This window comes from Lepidochelys kempii, chromosome 5 (assembly GCF_965140265.1).
Source record: "Lepidochelys kempii isolate rLepKem1 chromosome 5, rLepKem1.hap2, whole genome shotgun sequence".
Lineage (NCBI taxonomy): Eukaryota > Metazoa > Chordata > Testudines > Cheloniidae > Lepidochelys > Lepidochelys kempii.
In genome coordinates this window covers 100,875,293-100,896,642 of record NC_133260.1, presented here as the reverse complement: position 1 = coordinate 100,896,642, position 21,350 = coordinate 100,875,293, and the positions used below count along the sequence as shown (strand labels likewise).

The 21,350-nt window shown below is 48.2% G+C and overlaps 1 protein-coding gene across 1 annotated transcript in view; it reads left to right on the top strand.

Annotated features, from left to right (window-relative positions):
• The first annotated feature begins 12,065 nt into the window (after positions 1-12,065).
• PGM5 (phosphoglucomutase 5) overlaps positions 12,066-21,350 on the top strand; it is a 107,481-nt gene continuing 98,196 nt past the window's right edge. Inside the window, exon 1 of the mRNA XM_073345192.1 lies at positions 12,066-12,843. Coding sequence (XP_073201293.1) covers positions 12,583-12,843 — 261 coding nt within the window. The 5' untranslated portion in view covers positions 12,066-12,582. The remainder of the gene's footprint in view (positions 12,844-21,350) is intronic.

The following is a 21,350-nucleotide window of genomic DNA, read 5'->3' as shown; positions in this document are numbered from 1 at the left end:
TCGTGGGCTAGAACCCACTTCATCAGATGCATGGAGTGGAAGATACAGGAGCAGGTATAAATACATGAAAGAATGGGGGGTTGCTTTACCAAGTGTGAGGTCAGTCTAACGAGATAAATCAATTAACAGCAGGATACCAAGGGAGGAAAAATAACTTTTGAAGTGGTAATGAGAGTGGCCCATTACAGACAGTTGACAAGAAGGTGTGAGTAACAATAGGGAGAAATTAGTATTGGGGAAATTAAGTTTAGGTTTTGTAATGACCCAGTCACTCCCAGTCTCTATTCAGGCCTAATCTGATGCTATCCAGTTTGCAAATTAATTCCAGTTCTGCAGCTTCACGCTGGAGTCTGTTTTTGAAGCTTTTTTGTTGAAGAATTGCCACTTTTAGGTCTGTTATTGAGTGACCAAAAAGACTGAAGTGTTCTCCGACTGGTTTTTGAATGTTATAATTCCTGACATCTGATTTGTGTCCATTTATTCTTTTACGTAGAGACTGTCCAGTTTGGCCAATGTACAGAGGGGCACTGCTGGCACATGATGGCATATATCACATTGGTAGATGTGCAGGTGAATGAGCCCTTCAGGGTGTGGCTGATGTGGTTAGGTCCTATGATGGTGTCCCTTGAATAGGTATGTGGACAGAGTTGGCACCAGGGTTGTAGCAGGGTTTGGTTCCTGGGTTGGTGTTTTTGTTGTGTGGTGTGTAGTTGCTGGTGAGTATTTGCTTCAGGTTGAGGGGGGCTGTCTGTAAGTGAGGACTGGCCTGTCTCACAAGGTCTGTGAGAGTGAGGGATTGTCTTTCAAGAATTGGTAAAGCACTTGGTAAAGCAACCCCCCGTCCTTTCATGTATTTATACCTGCTCCTGTATTTTCACTCCATGCATCCAATGAAGCGGGTTCTCGCCCATGAAAGCTTATGCCCGAATAAATTTGTTAGTCTCTAAGGTGCCACAAGGACTCCTCGTTGTTCTTGTTAATAATGTGCACCACAGTAGTGTGTTATTGAGACTAAAACAGAAAAGGGTTCTCAAAACACAATAGGTCGGCTCTTGCTCAGTGGGAGCTTTGCTGTTCTCTTCAATGGGAGCAGTATCTGGCCCCAAATGAGTATTTATTCCACCTGCTATGTTGGCTTGAGATTTCCTAGCCTACCTTTGTTTCCTATTCACTCTCCTGCTTGAGGCAGAAAACATCACAGCAAACAGGTATTTGCTACCCTCTAGTGGTAAAGTTCATTTGATGACCTGCTCAGCATTGGTTGTTATAATTATCAGTAATGCTGGGACATATGATAAGTCTTTTATGTCCTGATCCAGCAAAGCATTTAAGCACATGCTTACCTTTAATCTTCCCACTGACTTCAATGGACTTTGGATCAGGCCTAAGTGCTTTGCTGAGCTGAGATCTTTATGCAGAAGTCCCCACAGAAATCAGTGAGGAGTTCTACCTAAAAAGGAATGGCACAATAGACCCAGAGAACTACAATTTTAAATGTGTGCACAGTGGAATCTTATGACTAATGGCACTTTTGTTTCTAAATCACTGCATTTGTATGTGTTAATTATATTCACAACTTTATAGTAATAAAATAAATAAGACAGCATAGAAACTATACATAAAATATGATCATTTTGAAGGGAATATTATTTTGATAGCATTAATAAAAATTAAATCTTTTACTTGTTTTAGTGTCTTCTCATAGGAAATATTATATATGACTTTATTAACTGGCTCCTTCCCAGATAAACAGTGATGGGGGGGGGAAATTCCATTTGGATTTTTTTTTAATTTGATGTTTACCTGGTTGTGTTTTACATCAGATACAGAAGTATTCTGGCTTCCATCTTTTGGCTGGAGAATTTTACCAAAATCAGTTACTGCAAGACTGGACGATGACATCAAACAAGGCTGAAAAACTAGGCTTCAGTTCTCCCAACCCCTAATCAACAACAAGTGAGGACGTTTTTATAGATCATTTTAGAAAAGCAATAAATAACCAGAGTATGTTTTTTTGTATAGACAGGCAGGCATCATTTTTATGCAGTACCATATGTATGCACAGTATTTCACTTCTAAATGTTAGAAATCATGCAGAAACGTTGGTCTGTACCCTACTGCATAAAAATTAAAAAATATTTCAAAATACAATAGTCCCTCCAGCAGTTCCCCAGGCAATACACTTGCTAACAAATCACTACCAGGTCAGAGGCTGTGTGTAAATAAAATCTTCATGTAACATTCACATCCAATGCATGCGATACACAAGGGGCCAGATTCTCAACTGCTGTAAATCAGTGTAGCTCTATGGACATTAATGGAGCTGCATCGATTTATACCAGCTGGGAAACTAGCCAATTTCTTTAATTCATCTGCTTTCAGAAACCCTTACCCTGCATTGTTAAAAAAGTATTTACTCTGTCAAATTCTTGAAAATTGTTCGAAGCCACATGCTATATAGTAAGAGGATTTCAACAATGCAGAAAGAAAAGAAGAGCTTGAACTTAATTTAAAGACTAACATGTTGAAATCTGTCAGAATACCGCTAATATTTATAAAATATGGGCCATACACACCCTTCCATTACTCAGCATGGTATACAGATGCATACCACTCTTCGTAAAAAGGACAATGGGGGAGGGAAATGGGGCTATGCTACAACATACCTGTGCTTGAGACATACCACAATAATAAAGGGGATGTGGCCTTGAAGAAAGGGAGATGCTGATGAGCTTATCCAGTATTTATAACTCCGCATTTTAGCACCTGGGGTGAGCAAGTGAAAACTACTTCTCCTACCATTTTTTTGGTCATTTTTCTGCCCCCGCAACCTTGTGCCCTGGGTAGCTGCCCTACTTGCTCTGTCCTGATTACAGCCCTGTGCTTGTCAGCTGTGGGGGATCCCTTTTTAAGAGAGCAGGCCTTTGAGTCCTGTAAAGGAGAATACAAAATAGGAAACCTTGGCAAAGTAAGACTCAAGCCCTCTCCTTGTGTAGATGGCTTGTCAGTGTAAACTGATGTAAATAGATTGCTGAGATTAGAAAGGACATGCAGATGGGCAGCAGCACTGGGCTGCAGGGAACCCAAAATTCCCACCTATGGCCAGCGGGTGACCAATGGGCGTGGGGAGGCTAGTCCCCGGCTGGCACGCTCTTTCTGCCTGGGGCTCTGCCCCTCCTGCCCTTTTTCCCCCACCAGCACCCCGAGCCCCCACCCAGCTCCAGAGTGCCCAGCAAGTGGGCAGGCAGCTGAGCATGCCCCATCCCCACCCTGGAGCACTGGGTGGGTGCAGCACGGCCCCTCGCCCCGGGTGTCATGAGCACCGGGTCCAGCCTCCTGAAGTCCCTAGTGGTAGGCTTGCCCCCACTAGCCTCAACCTGGGGCAAGGGCACTGGAGCTCTCCCAAAAGGGGCGGGGGGGTTAGGGGCCGCTGCCCAGGGGAGGTGGAGGGACCCAGGGTCCCCACAGCTTCCTGTGCAGCTCTCCCCAACCCAGCTCTGGCTGCAGGGAGAGGGGCCTCGGAGCTGCAGCCCAGCCATGATAAGAGCTGGGCATTCAGCAGTGGGGAGCCGTGGCAGCCCCTCCACCTGCCCACAATGAAGGGGGCCCAAGCAGCCCCTGCCACCCGGCTTCCCCACCTGCCCAGGGCAGGTGGAGGGTCTGCGACTCCTCACAGCTGCCCATGTGGGGCTATTACCATGGCCAGGCTGCACCTCAGAGGCCCCACCCCAGGTTGGAGATGGGCTGGGGAGAGCTGCGCAGGCAGCTGTGGGGAGTTGGCGTGGGGTTACAGACTCTCCTCCTTCCCTGTGGGGACAGGGAGCCCAGGGGGTGGGGACATAGGTCAGGGGCTGCTCTCAGCCCCCGCGGGCAAGTGGAGGGTCCGCCGCGGCTCCCCACAGGTGCCCAGGCTCCTGGGCTGGGCTCCACGCTGGCCTGGCCAGGAGGTGGGCTGGTAGGGTCTGGTGGGGAAGAGGAAGGGAAGGGGACAAGGTCCGCCCCGGCAAAAAGTAAAGTGTGAGGGTTATGGGCCTCCCCACAGTTCCGGCGCCACTGGCCCGGGGCTTGGCCACATGGGAAAGAAGAGCCACGGCAGGAAGCAGGAGGGGGTCTGGGGGTGGAGTGTGGGTGAGGCCACGCAGGCAGTTTGGGTAGGCTGAGCCTTTCCCTGCCTTTGATACCCGCAGCTGCTCATGTTGTTGCCCCAAATGCGGAAGCTGCTGCAAGGGGAAGTCCCTGCTTGTGCCTCTCAGCAGTGCCACTGGGAGCGCATGGGGATTGTTGCATGTGGACTTCACAACCCCTCCTCCTTCAAGCTGCACAAGGAGAAAGAGATGGATTGCGGCCAAGCTGCTGCACTTAGTGGGAATCTTGTAGTGTGTGTTGGAACAAAAACCACTGCTCCTCTGTGCCATTTGTGCATGGGATTGGGATCACTTGATTTTCCTTCACACCAGTCTCATAGTCTGTGGTTATTGCAGCCTTCCACACCTGCCTATGCACAGTAAGTGTGGAGACTGGCCTCTATCCACAACTTTTAGGGGATGCTCAAGCAACCCTATGGGACTGCTCCATATACTTCCTGCCCCACGCAGCTCCTACAATGGCCTTCCAGCAGATGGTGTATTTTCATTTGTTTGAAAATTTATTTCACTTCCTAATGTACCGGTAAATATTGTTACTCCTATTTTACAGAGATGGCATGAAATTCCGATTTCAGATACACCTGCATGAATCTAGAGTGTGGAGTAACTCTGGATTTACATGGGTACAATTTAAATCAGAATCTGGCGCAGGAAACTGGATCTACAGAAAGGCTGAGGCTAAATTTTTTGAATTTAGGTACCTAAAATTGCACACCCAAATAAAGACACCTAATTAAGATGGGGTGGTGGAATTGATACCAGTTACTGAATCAGCATGCACGGGTCTCCATGCTTTTCACCTCTGCACACCAGAGGGAGCAACATAATGTGGTGTAGACCAAATGAAGCCTGTTTTTCACAGGGAGAGAAGATCAGTGCAGACATTGACATAGGCTATGTTAAATATTCTCACTGCAGGTGGTGCTGTTTGTCTACTTTCTACATTGCTTCTAGAGTTAATGATTAATGTTTAAAATGAGAATATAGAACTCAAAGGACTAATCTGGTCTGTTTTGAATTTCTGATGCCATTTGAAACCATTCCTTTTGATTAACAGAATAATTTCCTTCTCATTTATTTAATACTGTTTTTATCAAAGGCCTGAGCTTTATGCAACATAGCCTCAGTGTTATTGCAATATTTAAATTCCTTCGGCTGTGTAATTTAAAAATATTCAAACAATAAGAATGAAGCAATAATTGCCCTTAGATCATATCTGTTTCTATTAATAGCCAAAGAAGAAATCAAAGGCACTTCAAAGACTGAGACAATCATTAGCAGATACTAGGGTTTATTTTGATAAATGGGTTTTATTGCTGTTAGGATATGAATTGTAATAGAACCATAAAGTAAATTTGCAGACTAAAGAAGGAAGTTATTAAATATTTGTTAGGTGGATATTCTGATTAGTTGATGAAAGGTTATTTCATCCCTGATGAAAGGGAGAGAGGGAGGGAGGGAAACCCACACTAAACAAAAAAAATCCTGAATGTTTTGCCTGCCAAGATACCATAAACAAATGATATATTAAATTACCTTTATTGTATGTAAAGGACATGCTAGTATCACATTGAATATTCTTATATTTTCTTTTTATGGATTCAATTTATAAATCCTACCCCGGAATTGCTTGCAGTCCTATGGATATAGGGGCCGTGAAGTAGCCACTGCTCCCACAGAGGAAAGAATCAGTGCTGCAGTGCCAGGGGACTAGCAGAACAGAGAAGTGGCCAAATTATTAGTGGTCTCAATAAGGAGAGGGGCAGAACCACTGGGATCATGGGAGTGAGGAGAGGTGAACAAGACGCAAACAATGAGGAATTGGGGTAAGAAGAAAAGTGGGGTGGAGGGGAGACCCAGCAAGAAGTAGGTTAGGGGGTGAGGAGAGGTGCAGAGCCAGAAGAGGAAGTTGAGGAGAGGGTAGTTAGAATGGACACTTAGTGTGGGGGGAGGGGGGAGGGAGAGGGTTAGTGAATAAACATCTAGACAAAAAGCAGCATACAATTCAAACAAATCAGGCCAGATACTAAAGAGGCCAGTCTCAAGGGTTTGTATAACTCAGGGGTATACTGGGCTTTTGCTTGGAGCCCCATCTCAATTTTATGTTTAGCATAGCACTTATATAGCATTTTTAATCCACAGATATAATTTCAAACTGTTTTGCCAGGGACAATAAATATCATTATCACTATTTTTACAGGTGGGGAAAATGAGGCACAAAGAGGCACTATGACTTGCTCTAGGCCACCCAGCAGATTGGTGGAAGAGCCGGGCTAGATCCTAGGTTTCCCAAGTCCCACTCTTCTGCCTTACTCACAGTACCATGCTGATTCTCTTGTGTCTGTGGTTGGAAAAACCTGGAGGTCATTAATCCTGGTGCAGGGAGTGGAGGGTTACAAATGGGTGTCAAGGGGCTGTGACCTGGCCCCTTCCATCTGGTTCAATGGGAGAAGGGTTCTCGTATGGAAAAAACTGAGAATCACTGGACTAGACAACTAAACATGGACATTTGCCTTCTTTTCTAGTATGTGTTAATTTCAAGAGGCTGGTGTTTCCATTTGCACATTTTAAAATGTATTTCCTTTGATTTTATCAAAAATACAGAGCCTACTATTGGACATACAGTAGTTGTGTACTACAATCTCAACCTCTGCCTTATGCAGTCACCGGTTATAATGTCTAGAAATATATCACTCTCTTAGGTGGCCATAATTAACAAGCTTCCCTCGAGCTGGCAGCTAAAAGAAACAACCAGGGCATTTTTAAGGACTCATGTTCCACTACTGTATTACCATTGTACAGTCCAAAGTGTCCAGTTATCAAGCTACAGCTGAGAATATTTTTTTCCAGTTTTATTTGATACGGGATAAAAAAAAGTACTGTTCGAAAGGATTAAGCTATGTAGTGAATTGTTAGTTTAATGCCAGCTAGAAGGAGTGAAATTTAGACCATGAAATAATATATCTGCCAAGCTTCTGAAGCATACCCGTAGAAGACCATTTGGAGAAGGCCATTCAGTTGGCACAATCCGTAAGGCATAATTTGTCATGGTTATAGAGCGTGATATCATATGAGCAGAATAGCCTTGAGGGCCTGATTTTTAGAGGTGCTGAGCATCTGCTGCTCCCCCTGACTTCAGCTGGAGCTGTGCTTTCTCTTGCACCTTTCAAAATCAAACCTTTAATCTGTGGCTGCTTCAGCGTAAGATTTTTTTCAAAAATATATCCTGTCAGAATTTCAGTCAAATAAATCAAGCTTTCCAATATTCCTTTAATCCATGAGGCAGAGTAGCCATAACTGGAAGTGTGTAACTTCTAGATTATATGGGGAAATCTCTTGCTAAATGACCATTTGGCAACATGTCGATTCTTGGCAGCATGAACAGGTTCTCACACAGAATGTGTCTCTGCTGCACAGGGGAGAGAGAGGGTGGAGAGTGCATGTGCAATTTCACGCATGATAGCATTGGATGTGTTATACATTTGCAATTAGAAACTGGGTGTAAACTGCTTGACTTCAATGGGAGACATGGGTGTTCTGCCTCTCTCAGGATCATGTCCTGTCACACAAGGAGAAAACACAAGTTCCGACAAAAAATACCTACAAGGAAGACCTAGAGTGTGCTCAGATTACCTGTCATGGCTCAGCCATAGAATTTAATTAGTTCATTAGTTTAAACAGATAAATGTAGTTGTTATAATGCCCCCTTCTTCCTGGTGGAACAACTTGTCTGAGATCCACTTTGGACACCTCTGTTGTTTTTTAAATTTTATCTACACCTCGTCCACTTTAAGCCTTAGCCACATGACTCTATTCTAGCACCTTCCCACCAGTCCACATTCCCTCTTACTTACCAGGTATAATTAATGAAGGGTCTATTTCTCATCCTTCACTTTCCAGAAGTGTTTGGAATAACTTCCATGCACAGGAAAAATCTTGCAAAGAGAAGTAAATCCCAACTTGGACTTTTTTTGTTGTTGTTGGTTTTTTAAACATACTTTATACCGGTGGAAGGATTTTCTAGTGGCAGGGGAGGGTATGCTTCCCTTGCATATAGTGCATTTTACAGCTCGACTGGTAGCTTGCACATGCCTAAGATTTTGTATACAGTTTACAGGTTATTTAAACTATTATCGGCAATCTTTTTTCCTAACATCTGGTAAAAACGATTTACCAAACAGCAGAAAGAAAAGCTGTATAACAAAAGAGCTAAAACAATAAAACCCAAGTAATATTTTCTCCAACCCTAATGCAACAGGGCCAATGTAGACAGACTGATGAATCTACAGCTGTAATACGTATGGGTGCATGTCCATTACCTTCTTTGATTTCAGACCTCCATCAGAAGTCATTATGTACTGATCCTTTCTCCTGTCTACACAGCCATTTTGCAAATCCAGCATGTGGAATAAGTGGGTTTGAGCCTTGACACAGCTGTTCTCATTCCCAATGGACTTCCTTTTCCTGCTACATAAGCAGTGAGTAACAGGTGAACCAGATCTAAGAAACCTACTGGAACATGTGGCATAGCTAGTGGTTCACTTGATAGCTTGTTTGCACATGGGAAGTGTTGCACTAATGACTGCTCTAGGGGAGAGGCTCCAGGGAGCAGCCTTGTATATCCCCAGGCAGGATTGTATAAAGGGCTAACGGTGGCTATATTAGACTATATTTTGTTTCCTCACCACTGTTGGCATTCGTATGAGCAAAACTCCAAGCTCCTGTTAAGAAGGTAGGAGAAATAGAATGTGACTGTGAGCTGCTTCTCCTGCTCGTCACCCTACTGGCAACAAGCGAGTTGCTGAATTTCCCCAGGACTAGGGTCGGAGCGAAAGTAGTTGCTTGTGCCTATGCTCAATTCTGCTTCCTCCCCATACTGGCAGAAGATGCACAATGATGTTATTGCTCATACAGGGCCTGATTCTGGCACTAGGTGTCCCGATTTATAGGGACAGTACTGATTTTTGGGTCTTTTTCTTATATAGACTCCTATTACCCCCACCCTGATTTTTCACACTTGCTGTCTGGTCACCCTATCTGGCATCCTTACTCATATTGGGTAGTCCCTTACTCCATGAGCATTCCTGAGTTGTTCTATGGAATGACCCAATGCAAATAAGAGTGTCAGAACCGGACCCTCAGTAAATATACCCCAAAATAAAAAGTTGTAAGTAAAACATTAGCTCTAAGTTGCCACAGAGTATGTCTTAATTTGCACCTCCTTGTTTTTAGGGGTTTGAATCAGACATTTATCCCTAAACTTTAAAAGTTTTACAGGAGACTGTGGTGTTTAATCCTGTGCATCTCTGAATATTTAGGGCTGAATGTTATTTTCACACTTGTTTCTCTGATTTCATACTCTGGATTTTTTTTAAATTTAACATATTGTGGCAGGTATCTTTATAACCTATTTTTGATATTATATAGTACTAATGGTGGCTGAAGCTTTAATAAATCAGTTGTCAATATGACAACTGAGTTCTTAAGGAATTCTTGTTGTTCCAATCTGTAGCCTGGCTTTTATGAGCCAATTTGGATTCAGGTCTGTGTGAAAGTATTCCTTAATACAGGATAATGGCTGTGTTTCAATAATTAGAAACCCACAGCAATGGTGAAAAATGGCTCTTTTTCTGGAGGTATAACTTTGAGAAAACAAATCCACAGGGTTATAAGTCTCAGCAGATATATAGGGTTATAAATCTCAGCAGCAAATACTTGCTCTTGATAAAGTTTGGTTGCCAGTGTTCTAATCCTTATTCTCAGACAAAACAATGTTTAGCCTGCTTTTTCTATTCAGTTAATAACAGAGTTAGAAGAAAATGGCCTTCCTGTACCATGAGAATTTTCAAGATTTTAGGAATTTGTTCCCATCCTGAACTGGGAGAAAAAGTTGAACCCTTGAAAATTTTGACAAACTGAAAATCTGACACACAAAAATTTGGATCAGATGAATCAAAATGTTTTGTTTCAATAATTTCAAAACATTTCATTTTGATTTTGACCTTTTACATTTTTCAACCTTTTTAAATATAAATTAATATAAAGTTCAAAACAACAGTAATTTTACCTGTTTCAAAAAATGTGAAAAAGGAATGTTTCAACAATTAAAAAACAACTTTTTTTTAAACAAGAAATTAGTTGATCCCATCCCTTTCCTGCAAACAGCTTTGGTTTCAATTAATTGCCACTTTTTAATGGAAAAATATTTTGTTAAAAAGTTCTTGACCAGCTCCAGTCAATAACCCTTTTCTCTTATTACTTGATTCCACCACTAAATTAAAAAGAGAAATGTACCACTGAAGTAACTGGAAAACCCAGTTCTGTGTTGAAGTCAGAATGTGACCACACAACACGTCACAATAAGGATTAGCTAGTTAGTGTTGTGTTAGGGAAGGGTCTGTCCATTTTTCCATTGCAAACACTTTTTGCATGAAACAATTGTAAAAATCTGCTCCAGTTTAAAATTCATGTATCAACCCAGGACTGATTTACGTTCTTTAAAAATGCAATTGAAGGGGCAAATCCTGCCTGCTCTCTTATGGGTACAGAGGGCCTCCAGGGGTGGGATCGGTGCAGTTCTGCTGCTGGGGAGAGGAGGAAATATGTGCTGTCTCCCTTGCCAGAGCAGGCCACAGCAGCCAGGAGCAGTAATTACGGAGTAAATCCTGCTCAGCCTCCACAATCCTAGGCTATAGCATGATCCTTATAGGTAGACTCTTATTTAGTTGCCAAACTCTAACAAGTGTCTATTGACCATGTGCACCCTGAGCTTTTTCAAAGGCTTATAACTTGTTTAACTTTGGTCAGATTTTAAGGGGGGACATCAAAAGACACATCCCTGACACCAGGATCACTATCCTGCAAAATTTCAAGTCCCAGCTCCAAAGTATGATGGAGGGACTAGAGATTCCCAACCAAATGTTGTAAGAACATTTTAACATAGGGCAAACTATCTTGTTTTGCCTATCTCACTCTCAGAAATGGCTGAATCACTTTATTTGAAACTTAAAAGTAAGTAAATACATAACTTTTGCCCAAGCCAGGTACTTGGCATGGAAAATTTCAGCCTAAATAGTTGAAGTTTGGCAGATTCATAAGCAACTGGCAGTGGGTCTTACAACTGAACCTTTAAGTCAATCTAAACTGTAGGTTACCAGCTCTGCTTAGCCTTTAATCAATGAGAATGAAAACACATAAGGGTTTTACTCTTCAAAGTACTCTACCTATGGATTCACCAATCCTCACAACATCCCTGTGAGAAAGTGATCTCGATTTTCTAAATGGGAAACCTCAGGCAGGTAGATCAAGTGGTTGTCCCTATGCCAAACTATTCCTCAGCAATGGAATTATTAGACTAGAAATCCATTTTTAGTATCGTGGCTTGTTGAGGAATATCAGTGCAGCAGACCTCTCTGAAATGCCCCCTTTTGAGAAAGTCTGTGTGCAAGGATGGCACTGTAGTAAAGGCACAGGGCACAGGCAGTGCTTAATTTGTGCCCTGTCTCCTTTAGGCTTGGGCAGTGCATACCCCTGGCCAACTCTCTGCTGCATCAACTCTCTGGGCCAGACGCATGGGGGGAAAAATGGCTTGAGCCCCAACATCTATTTCATCACCATTTAAGCACGGGGCACGGTTTGATTTCAAGCAGCTCTTACACGCTTGAATCTCCCGTAGGCTGCCTTGGAGACCCTCTGTTCCCCAGTTCCCCGCCCTATCTGTATCTTCCCGAGCTCACGGGGGTCTTGTGAGATTCCCTCATTAATATCTGTGAAGCCCGTTGAGATTCTCAGATGGGAGGTGCCACAGAAGTGAAAAATCTCATGATTACTGATCTGGAACAGCGCGGAAGCACTCTGGACTTGGAAATCCCCAGCTGTTCAATTGCTGCAGGCCAGCAGCCCGCCAGCTTGGTTTCTGAGCCACACGGGGTTGGGGTTGCTTTGTGCAAGAAGGAAAGCTCCAGGGCTGACAAGTACGTGATCCCCGGGAACAAATGCGTGACGCTCAGACACCCCCCCCTCCCCCGCCTCCAGTTACATCCCTGGCAGGGGACAGCAATTCTCAGCTTCTCTTTCCAGGGTTATTTTGGGCTGGGGCTGCGGCAAAGCTTTGGCAAGCCCCCGGTGTCCTTGTTCAAAAAGAGGAGCTAGTTCGCCGCCCAGCGCGCAGTGGAGGGAGGCGAGCGGGCGGCGAGGAGCCCCGGCGTCTCCTCGGCTCCCGGCTAAGTGTCCCCAGGAGTTTTGGAGGCGAGAGCCCGCCAAGCGCGGGCCGGGGCAGGGTGAGCCCGAGGCGGCGGGGGCGGCGCTCGATGCCCAGGAGCTGAAGCGAGGCGAGCCCCGCTCTGGAGGCAGGCGGCTGAGGGGGCTGGATTAAGCCTCGGCGGGCGGTCCCGGGCAGGCCAGGGCGAGGGGAGCCACGTTCCTGCGGCGGGCAGCGATGGAGGGGAGCCCCATCCCGGTGCTCACGGTGCAGACCGCCCCCTACCAGGACCAGAAGCCGACGGGCGGCGGGGGGCTGCGGCGGCCCACGGGGCTCTTCGAGGGCCAGCGCAACTACCTGCCCAACTTCGTGCAGAGCCTGCTCTCCTCCATCGACCTGCGCGACCGCCAGGGCTGCACCATGGTGGTGGGGAGCGACGGCAGGTACTTCAGCCGGACGGCCACCGAGATCGTCGTGCAGATGGCCGCGGCCAACGGGGTGAGCCAGCCCGAGCTGCAGCTCCCAGCCCTCGGCACCGCCGCACGCACTCGCCGCCCCCCCGGGCCCTCAGCGCCCCCTCCCCCCGACCCATTGCCCCACTGCTCCCCCGGGCCCTCAGCGCCCCCTCCCCCCCGACCCACTGCCCCACTGCTCCCCCGGGCCCTCAGCGTCCCCTCCCCCCCGACCCATTGCCCCACTGCTCCCCCGGGCCCTCAGCGCCCCCTCCCCCCCGACCCACTGCCCCACTGCTCCCCCGGGCCCTCAGCGCCCCCTCCCCCCCCGACCCACTGCCCCACTGCTCCCCCGGGCCCTCAGCGCCCCCTCCCCCCCCGACCCACTGCCCCACTGCTCCCCCGGGCCCTCAGCGCCCCCTCCCCCCCCGACCCATTGCCCCACTGCTCCCCCGGGCCCTCAGCGTCCCCTCCCCCCCCGACCCATTGCCCCACTGCTCCCCCGGGCCCTCAGCGTCCCCTCCCCCCCCGACCCATTGCCCCACTGCTCCCCCGGGCCCTCAGCGCCCCCTCCCCCCCGACCCATTGCCCCACTGCTCCCCCGGGCCCTCAGCGCCCCCTCCCCCCCCCGACCCATTGCCCCACTGCTCCCCCGGGCCCTCAGCGTCCCCTCCCCCCCCCGACCCATTGCCCCACTGCTCCCCCGGGCCCTCAGCGTCCCCTCCCCCCCCCGACCCATTGCCCCACTGCTCCCCCGGGCCCTCAGCGTCCCCTCCCCCCCCCGACCCATTGCCCCACTGCTCCCCCGGGCCCTCAGCGTCCCCTCCCCCCCCCGACCCATTGCCCCACTGCTCCCCCGGGCCCTCAGCGTCCCCTCCCCCCCCCGACCCATTGCCCCACTGCTCCCCCGGGCCCTCAGCGTCCCCTCCCCCCCCCGACCCATTGCCCCACTGCTCCCCCGGGCCCTCAGCGTCCCCTCCCCCCCCCGACCCATTGCCCCACTGCTCCCCCGGGCCCTCAGCGTCCCCTCCCCCCCCCGACCCATTGCCCCACTGCTCCCCCGGGCCCTCAGCGTCCCCTCCCCCCCCGACCCATTGCCCCACTGCTCCCCCGGGCCCTCAGCGCCCCCTCCCCCCCGACCCATTGCCCCACTGCTCCCCCGGGCCCTCAGCGTCCCCTCCCCCCCCGACCCATTGCCCCACTGCTCCCCCGGGCCCTCAGCGTCCCCTCCCCCCCCGACCCATTGCCCCACTGCTCCCCCGGGCCCTCAGCGTCCCTTCCCCCCCCCGACCCATTGCCCCACTGCTCCCCCGGGCCCTCAGCGTCCCCTCCCCCCCGACCCATTGCCCCACTGCTCCCCCGGGCCCTCAGCGCCCCCTCCCCCCCGACCCATTGCCCCACTGCTCCCCCGGGCCCTCAGCGTCCCCTCCCCCCCCGACCCATTGCCCCACTGCTCCCCCAGGCCCTCAGCCCCCCCATGCACTCGACACCCCCCCACACCCATTGCCCCTCTGTGCCCTCTGCTCCCCTGAGCTCTCGGCATCTCCCACCCATTGTTTTCTGCTCCCTCGAGCCCTCCCCCTGCCACATTCTTCACTCATTGCCCCCCCCACACGCTCTGCATCCCCCACCCATTGCTCCTCTGTGCCCTCTGCTCTCCTGGGGCCTCAGCACCCCACCTCTCTGCATCCTCTCATTGCCCCCTGTGCCCTTGGTACTCCCTACCCTCAGCACCCCGTTGCTACATGCCCTCTGCTGCCCTGTGCCCTCTGAATCCCCCATACCCACCCACTGCTCCCCTGTACCCACTGACCCCCTTGCTTTCTGCATCCCCCTACCCATCCAGAGCTTCCCTATCCTCCCACTGAGTCTTTGGGTCCTCTGGTTCCCACCATCCACCTATTTGCTACAGCCCAGTGGCCTCTGCCTCTCCTTGCCCCACTCCTGGCCTGTGTCATTTGCACTACCAATCATGCCTTGATCCACCCACTGTACCCCATGCCTTCTGCTCTCCACTAGGCACTCGCCCACTGCAGCCTGTATCCTCTGCTCCCCAGCATCCACCCATTGAGTCCTCATGCCCTCTGTGTCCTGATCGTGCTGTTGCAGGTCCATGCCCTCTGCATCTCCTGCAGCTAGGGTTACTAGATAGCAACTGTGAAAAAAACGGGATAAGCTTGGGGGGTAATAGGCGCCTATATAAGAAAAAGTCCCAAAAAACAGGACTGTCCCTTTAAAAACGGGACAGCTGGTCACCCTACCTGCAGCTTCTGTGCTCCCTCCATTCCCTTCTGTGGCCCCTTCCGGCACTCATCTACCAACAGCAAATCCATGTCCTTTGCTCCCCACATGAACCCACTGCACCCCTATGCCCTCCATTTCCCCATGCTGCCTACATGCTGCAGTCCCTTGCCCTCACCTCAGCCCCACATTACAGCCTCATGACCTCTGTCCCTCATGTGCCCACTGCACCTCCTTGCCCTCTGCTCCCTCCACCTTTTGCATTCACATGTCCCCTGCTTCCCCCCGCCAACTTGTGCAGTCCTGGGTACTCCACTTCCCCACCATTCACAATCCCATGCTGTCTGCTTCTTCCTCTGCTCCCCCACCTGCCCACTGCAGCTCTGTGGCTTCCATTCCCCACCCTGCATAATCTTGTCACCACTGCTCCCCACACCCATTCACTGCACCCACCCATTCTTGTGGCAGTCAGGGGTGCTGAGAGCCATTGAACCAAACTGTAAACCGTGTGTATGATGGAAACCACTTCAAGCCGGGGGGTGCAGTAACATCCCCAGCACCCCTAGTACCGGCACCTATGGTGGCAGTGTGCTGTATCATGCGCTCAGTGCCACCAATCTATCTAATCTGTCCACTTACTGCTAGGGTTGCCAATCCTCCAGAATTGGCCTGGAGTCTCCAGGAATTAAAGATTAATCTTTAATTAAAGATTATGTCATGTGATTAAATCTCCAGGAATACGTCCAACCAAAATTGGCAACCCTACTTACTGCACCCCCCATTTTCTCTATGCCCATCCACCAAGAGCATTCCCCAACTACACCCTTTTGACTGTCATCCCTATGCCCATCCACATAGCACATCTCTATACCTTCTTTTGCTCCTTCACACATTACAACCCCTTCATCCATCAGCCTACTGTAGTCTCACTCTCCTTTCCCCCGTGTCTGCACTCATCTATGATTTCCTCCTCTTACTTTTCATCCTCACCTCCCTACACTAACCCTCCATTCTTTCCCCCTTCTCCACATACTGCATCTGCCCATTCCCTCCCTTGTCTGCCCCACCACTCATTGCACCCACGTTCTCCCTTTTCTGAATCTACTCTTCCCTCTTTAGCACCCCATCACCACTACACTCTTCTCCCCACTTCTGCACCCATTGCATCAACACTTGTTTCTCCTTATGCCATCCTTTGCCCATCCGTGGTCACCCTTCTCCCACACCCTTCACATATTATACCCACGTTTCCCTCCTTCTTGTCAAAGATCCAAGCCATATTTCTCATCCACCTCTTCTCTTAAAAGCCCCCTTTCTGCACATCTCCCCCTTATTTCCCATAGATTTTTGTCTCAAGATGACAAAATGTAGTGTCATGACTTTATGGGGCTAGCTTTAATTTAACTGTAATTTACTACTTTAGTAACAAAGAAGCAGAGACATGCCCAGAAACCCACTTATCAAAGGTAGTAATTTCCTCTGGTTTACCATAGATGGTCTGATGAGCATGTATTGCTTTCTTTGTCTCTAAATGTTATGTTTAATTTTGTTGTGGATTTTAATATTTTATGTGCTGGCGATAAGACAGATGATTTAAAACTGAGAGGAAAACATTTCAGTTGTATTTGGCTTTTCATCATCCCAATCTAGAATGATTTATTTATTTATTATTATTTTATTATTATTGTAATTTGTATTGCGGTAGCACTCAGTTGTCCCACTCAGGGATCAAGGCCCCATTGTGCTAGATTCTGTAATACGTATGACGGAAAGGTGGGCCGTGCCTCAAAGCACTTTTAATCTAATATCCCAGGCAAGTGGTAATGAGAAAAAGGAGCAGTCAGAATTAGAGACATCATATAAGAAGTGGGAAAATGCTTTTAGATGTGGGTGGTATTGAACAGATATTAAAAATGTAAAGGATTGTTACTTTTAATCTGACCTTTTCATATGCATATCTCATGCCTGAGCTGTATGCCTAATGCTGTCTGATATGCCCTTTAGGATGTGCCATGAGACTTCAGCAGGGTAGAGATTTTTGATATATAACCAGGGTGATCCTGAAAAACCACAGAAGCAGTGTTATCATGTCTTTGACTCCTTATTTTAGACTGAGGTTGGTATGGAAGCTGAGAAATGCTTTTTGACTCTGCATGAGGAAATTGAACCTTGTGGAATAACTAAAGATTCAGTAGGTGTATATCAAGTTTGTACTTATTGCAGGATGGATATTTTTCAAGAATGCTCAAGTAAAGTAAGTTGTTTTTCACAGTGAGAGCACTTACATGTTTTGACTTTGTGCTGTGTGTATATCACTATGAAAATAATTTCTTCTCTACTGTTTTTAGTCCTCAATGTATGGGGAAAAGACAAGAGTGGCAAACAAATTATTTATATTGACTGTGTTGCAGTTGCTTGCAATACATTCTGCTCTGTTCTCAAAAATCTCAGAGAAGCATAAGATGATCAGTTCTTCTTCTGATGAATTATTTCACATGTACAAATGGGTACATATATTTATTCTGGAGATATCGGTTATGTAGCCCTAGTTAATGTTGCCTTGAAATTTCCACTGAAAGTAGGACTAAAATCCCTCCATTTTATATTTTAATTATTTATTTGACTCTCCAAATTTGTCACAATAACTTTTCAAGAAAGAGTTTAATGTTCTATGTAATCTTTAGTAGTAATTTACTAATTTTGGAAGAGAAAATCCTTTATGAAAATTTTAAACCTGCTTTTCAGTCCTTTCTTTGGGTTCTTTTAACTTTGAAAGTAAACGTTGTACACATTTCAAATTGTACCCAGTAATTCATTTTTACAATATCTCTGATGTGACATTAACATTTAAAAGTTATTTTGGTGAAAACATATTTTAGAAATGAGATTAGCAATCATGAGCTGATAGACATGAGAGATTTTGAAACAGACAGGTATTATGTACAAAGAGCTTACTGGAGGAGGGCTCTGGTCAGCGAGGGATTTTATGCAGTGGCACAGGGAGTATAGGGTGTGAGCAGAACTCCGGGGAGGCATGAGGATGAAAGCGTCTATGGTGGTTAGTCATGGAGGAGTGTGTAGGGCTATGGAGACAGACGGAACAAGGCTATGGTTAGGCATTTAGGATGACTGCTGGAGGAGAAGGCCGCAGAAAGGAGCTCTCCCTACCATTGCTGCCCAGGTGACCTGTTAGGGCTCCCCAAGCAAGGGAGTCCTGGTGTTCTGAGTCAGGAGCAGGATGCTGCGGCAGGAGCTCTCCCCTGTGTAACCTAGCTGGCCGCGACAGCCCAGATCCACAAAGGTCACCTACCTTTCATTGAAATCAATAGATATTAGGAGCCTAAACACCTTTGTGGATCTGGGTCTAGCTCCTCAAACACTAGTGTGAGCAAACTAGCACCTTTCCTTTGGGGGAACCAGGGAGCCCAGAGGAGATGGGGGCCTTGAGGCCTAAGGGTCTGACGAACTAGGAGGGTGAGCACCAGGAAGCAGAGGAGCTGGAGGATCAAGGATTGGTGAGCCAATGGTCCAGGTAGCACCTGGGGTAAGCTTCCCTGTTGGCCAGATTCCTGTGTTCCTGACTGTTTCTCTCCCATCCCTTCAGTCTCCCTGTCACATTCCCCATTCTGCTGTCCCTTTCCCACCCCAGCATTCTTTGATCTGGTAAGAATGGCCAGTGGAGACCCAATTTGACAAACTTGCTGTGCTTTGTTGGAGCAGAGCTTCCTTGCTGAATTATGGGAAATTTTGTCAGACACAGAGTTTGCTCTGTTACCGTCGCTCAAAGCTGTGTTTATCAGAGGACAAATTGCTCCTCACGATTCCCACAAATCCTTAGGTTTAAGGTTACTCTGATACATTCCCTGACAATGCAGTCATTACTACTCAAGGAGACCAACAGGTAAGGCTACACTGACATTCAAATACCTTCTTGTCTCCACACACAATGACTCTTCACCTCCAGAGCAACCTTACGCATCCACTTCTTCTAATATCACAGAAAGCTTAGTTATTAGTTTAGATTTTTGAGCTAATACTAACAATATGCTGTATACTTTTACAGTGAAAATATGTCTGCTGGTAAAGTATCCTAATCTTCCTGAGGACATAGCTTCTTTTGTTATTAGCCATGAAAGCAGGGGAGAGAAAGGGATCACTCCTGAAGGCAGAAGAGCTCCTTCCTTGGGAGAGAAGGAACTCACTCAAAGGAGAGGCAGTGATGTTGCAGGGAGAGAAGTGAGCTGCCCCGAGAAGGATCAAAGGAAACCTAGGGACGCCTTGATGAAATTGTATTCAGAGCTTTTACCCAGGCCAGAGTTCCAGGAGGGTGATGGCCAAATTGTGCTGTCAAACTTAGCTTGTATCTCTGCCATGGAGGAGGCACATCCAATCCTATGGTAAATCATGCCTCCGGTATGTAAAATAATAAAAGATTTTCTTTTATCAGCTTTAAATGTGTTGTCATTCCGTGGCTTGGATGCCCCCTTGTTCTTGTTTTGTGAGTCACCCAGCATTCCATCTGTGCGTCCCACTACAGGGCAGCCACAATCTGGCTCACTCAGTGTTGTAGCCAATGTATACTTCTTTTGATTCTGAATTGTGTGTGACCAGAGTAGGGATGGGTTAGCCAGCAGTGGCTAGCTGCTGGTTGTGCTCTTGAGCAGCATGGGGAAGGCCCATCTGGGACTGGCTAGTAATCACATCCTGCAAAGATACCTGGCTGATGGGCTGGATAGGGGGAAAAGAGACCCCACAGAGCCAGGATGCTGTGATTTGGCCATAAAAGCGATTGCAGGAGCAGAGAGAATCGTGTCTTGCTTTCTGCACCTGCTTGCTGCCTCAATAGCCATGTGAAAGAAGCCGTCTTTGCACTGCTATGTGGTAGGAGAACACCTCGAGCATGACCTTGCTTTCCTGCTTAGTGTAAGGGGACTGTTGCCCCCTTACTAACATTCAGTGGGGGTGTTTTGGTTGGCTAGCTCCCAGTACTAAAAGGGGAACGTCTATGGGAAACCAGGACCCTGAGACTGATAGTCCCCAGGAACAATGGGGAGAGGCCAATGCTCCAGGTCAGCCTGAATGACAGGGCGGGCAGGCTAATCAGAGAGTCAGGAGGCCAGGGAGGTCCTGTCCTCTGTGTGAGCTGGATTTGCCTGGGTCAGACAGAGTGGGGCCGAGCTAAGGAGAAAGCAGGGGCCCGAGCTAAGCTGGGGAGCAGGGCTGTGCCAGATCCAGGGGGACCAGAAAAGCAGCCCAGAGAGAGAGCAGACCCTGTCCTGGGAGCAGAGCTGCAGCAACCAGAGCCAGAGGAGCCAGAAAAGCAGCCCATGAAGCAGGTCAGTGCTGGGAGCAGAGTCACAGAAGCAGCCTGCAGAGCAGACCTGTCCTGGAGGCAGAGCAGCAAGAGCAGTGGAGAGACAGAGTGGTGCAGCTGGGGCTGGAGCTGGGTGCGGTGAGCAGCTGGGGAGAGCGAGGGGGACCCTGGGCAGCAGGCCCAGCTCAGGGAGACGCCTCAGCCAAGAGGCTCTGCAGGCCAGGCTTGGATTGTAACCCCGACAGGGCGGGGACGACACTGGGAAGAAGGATCCTTCCACTTAGAGCCTGAGAGCGTGAGGCCACCACCAGAGCAAGTGTCCAACCCACAGCATCCCTGCAGCACAGCCAGGGCCTGAGAAGAAGGCTTGGGACTTAAAAGGAACAGACTGTGAACTGTCCTGACATTCCAGAGACACTGTTTGTGAAGTTCCCTGCCACAGAGCGGGTTGATGTATTTCCTTTAACCTTTCCCATTTTTCCTTATTCTTTTTAAAATTAATTGTTGATTAAATAAATAGCATTTGCTTTAACTTGTATGTAATGATCAGTGGGTCAGAGAAGTGCCCAGTGCAGAGAGAGTACTCCGGAGTGGGGACACCCTAGCCCCTCTCCTAGGTGACCACAGCAGGGTTGGGGGTTGAGCCCCCCCAGGAATCCTGGGCCCAGCCTGTCACACTTAGTAATGCTTGAGTTTATCAGTTTAACTTGCCTGCCTGCTGCCTTGGGTATTGGTTCCCTTCGTTTGACCCTTTTACCCCACTCCTGTCCCTGTTATTTCATTAATTGTCCCCCAGATTTATTTGGTGTCCAGGTCCTGTGGATCCCCCTCTTAGGCTGGGGGGGGGGGATCCTTTAGCAGTGGGCAGGCTTCGCCTGCCCACTTCCCGGATCCCAATAGGATTACTCTTCGGTAGCCATCTGGCCCGACGCTGTCACAGACCCCAAACAACAATTCAAAGTTGAATTCTTCAACCAGGTGCTAGATTGTGCCTTGGG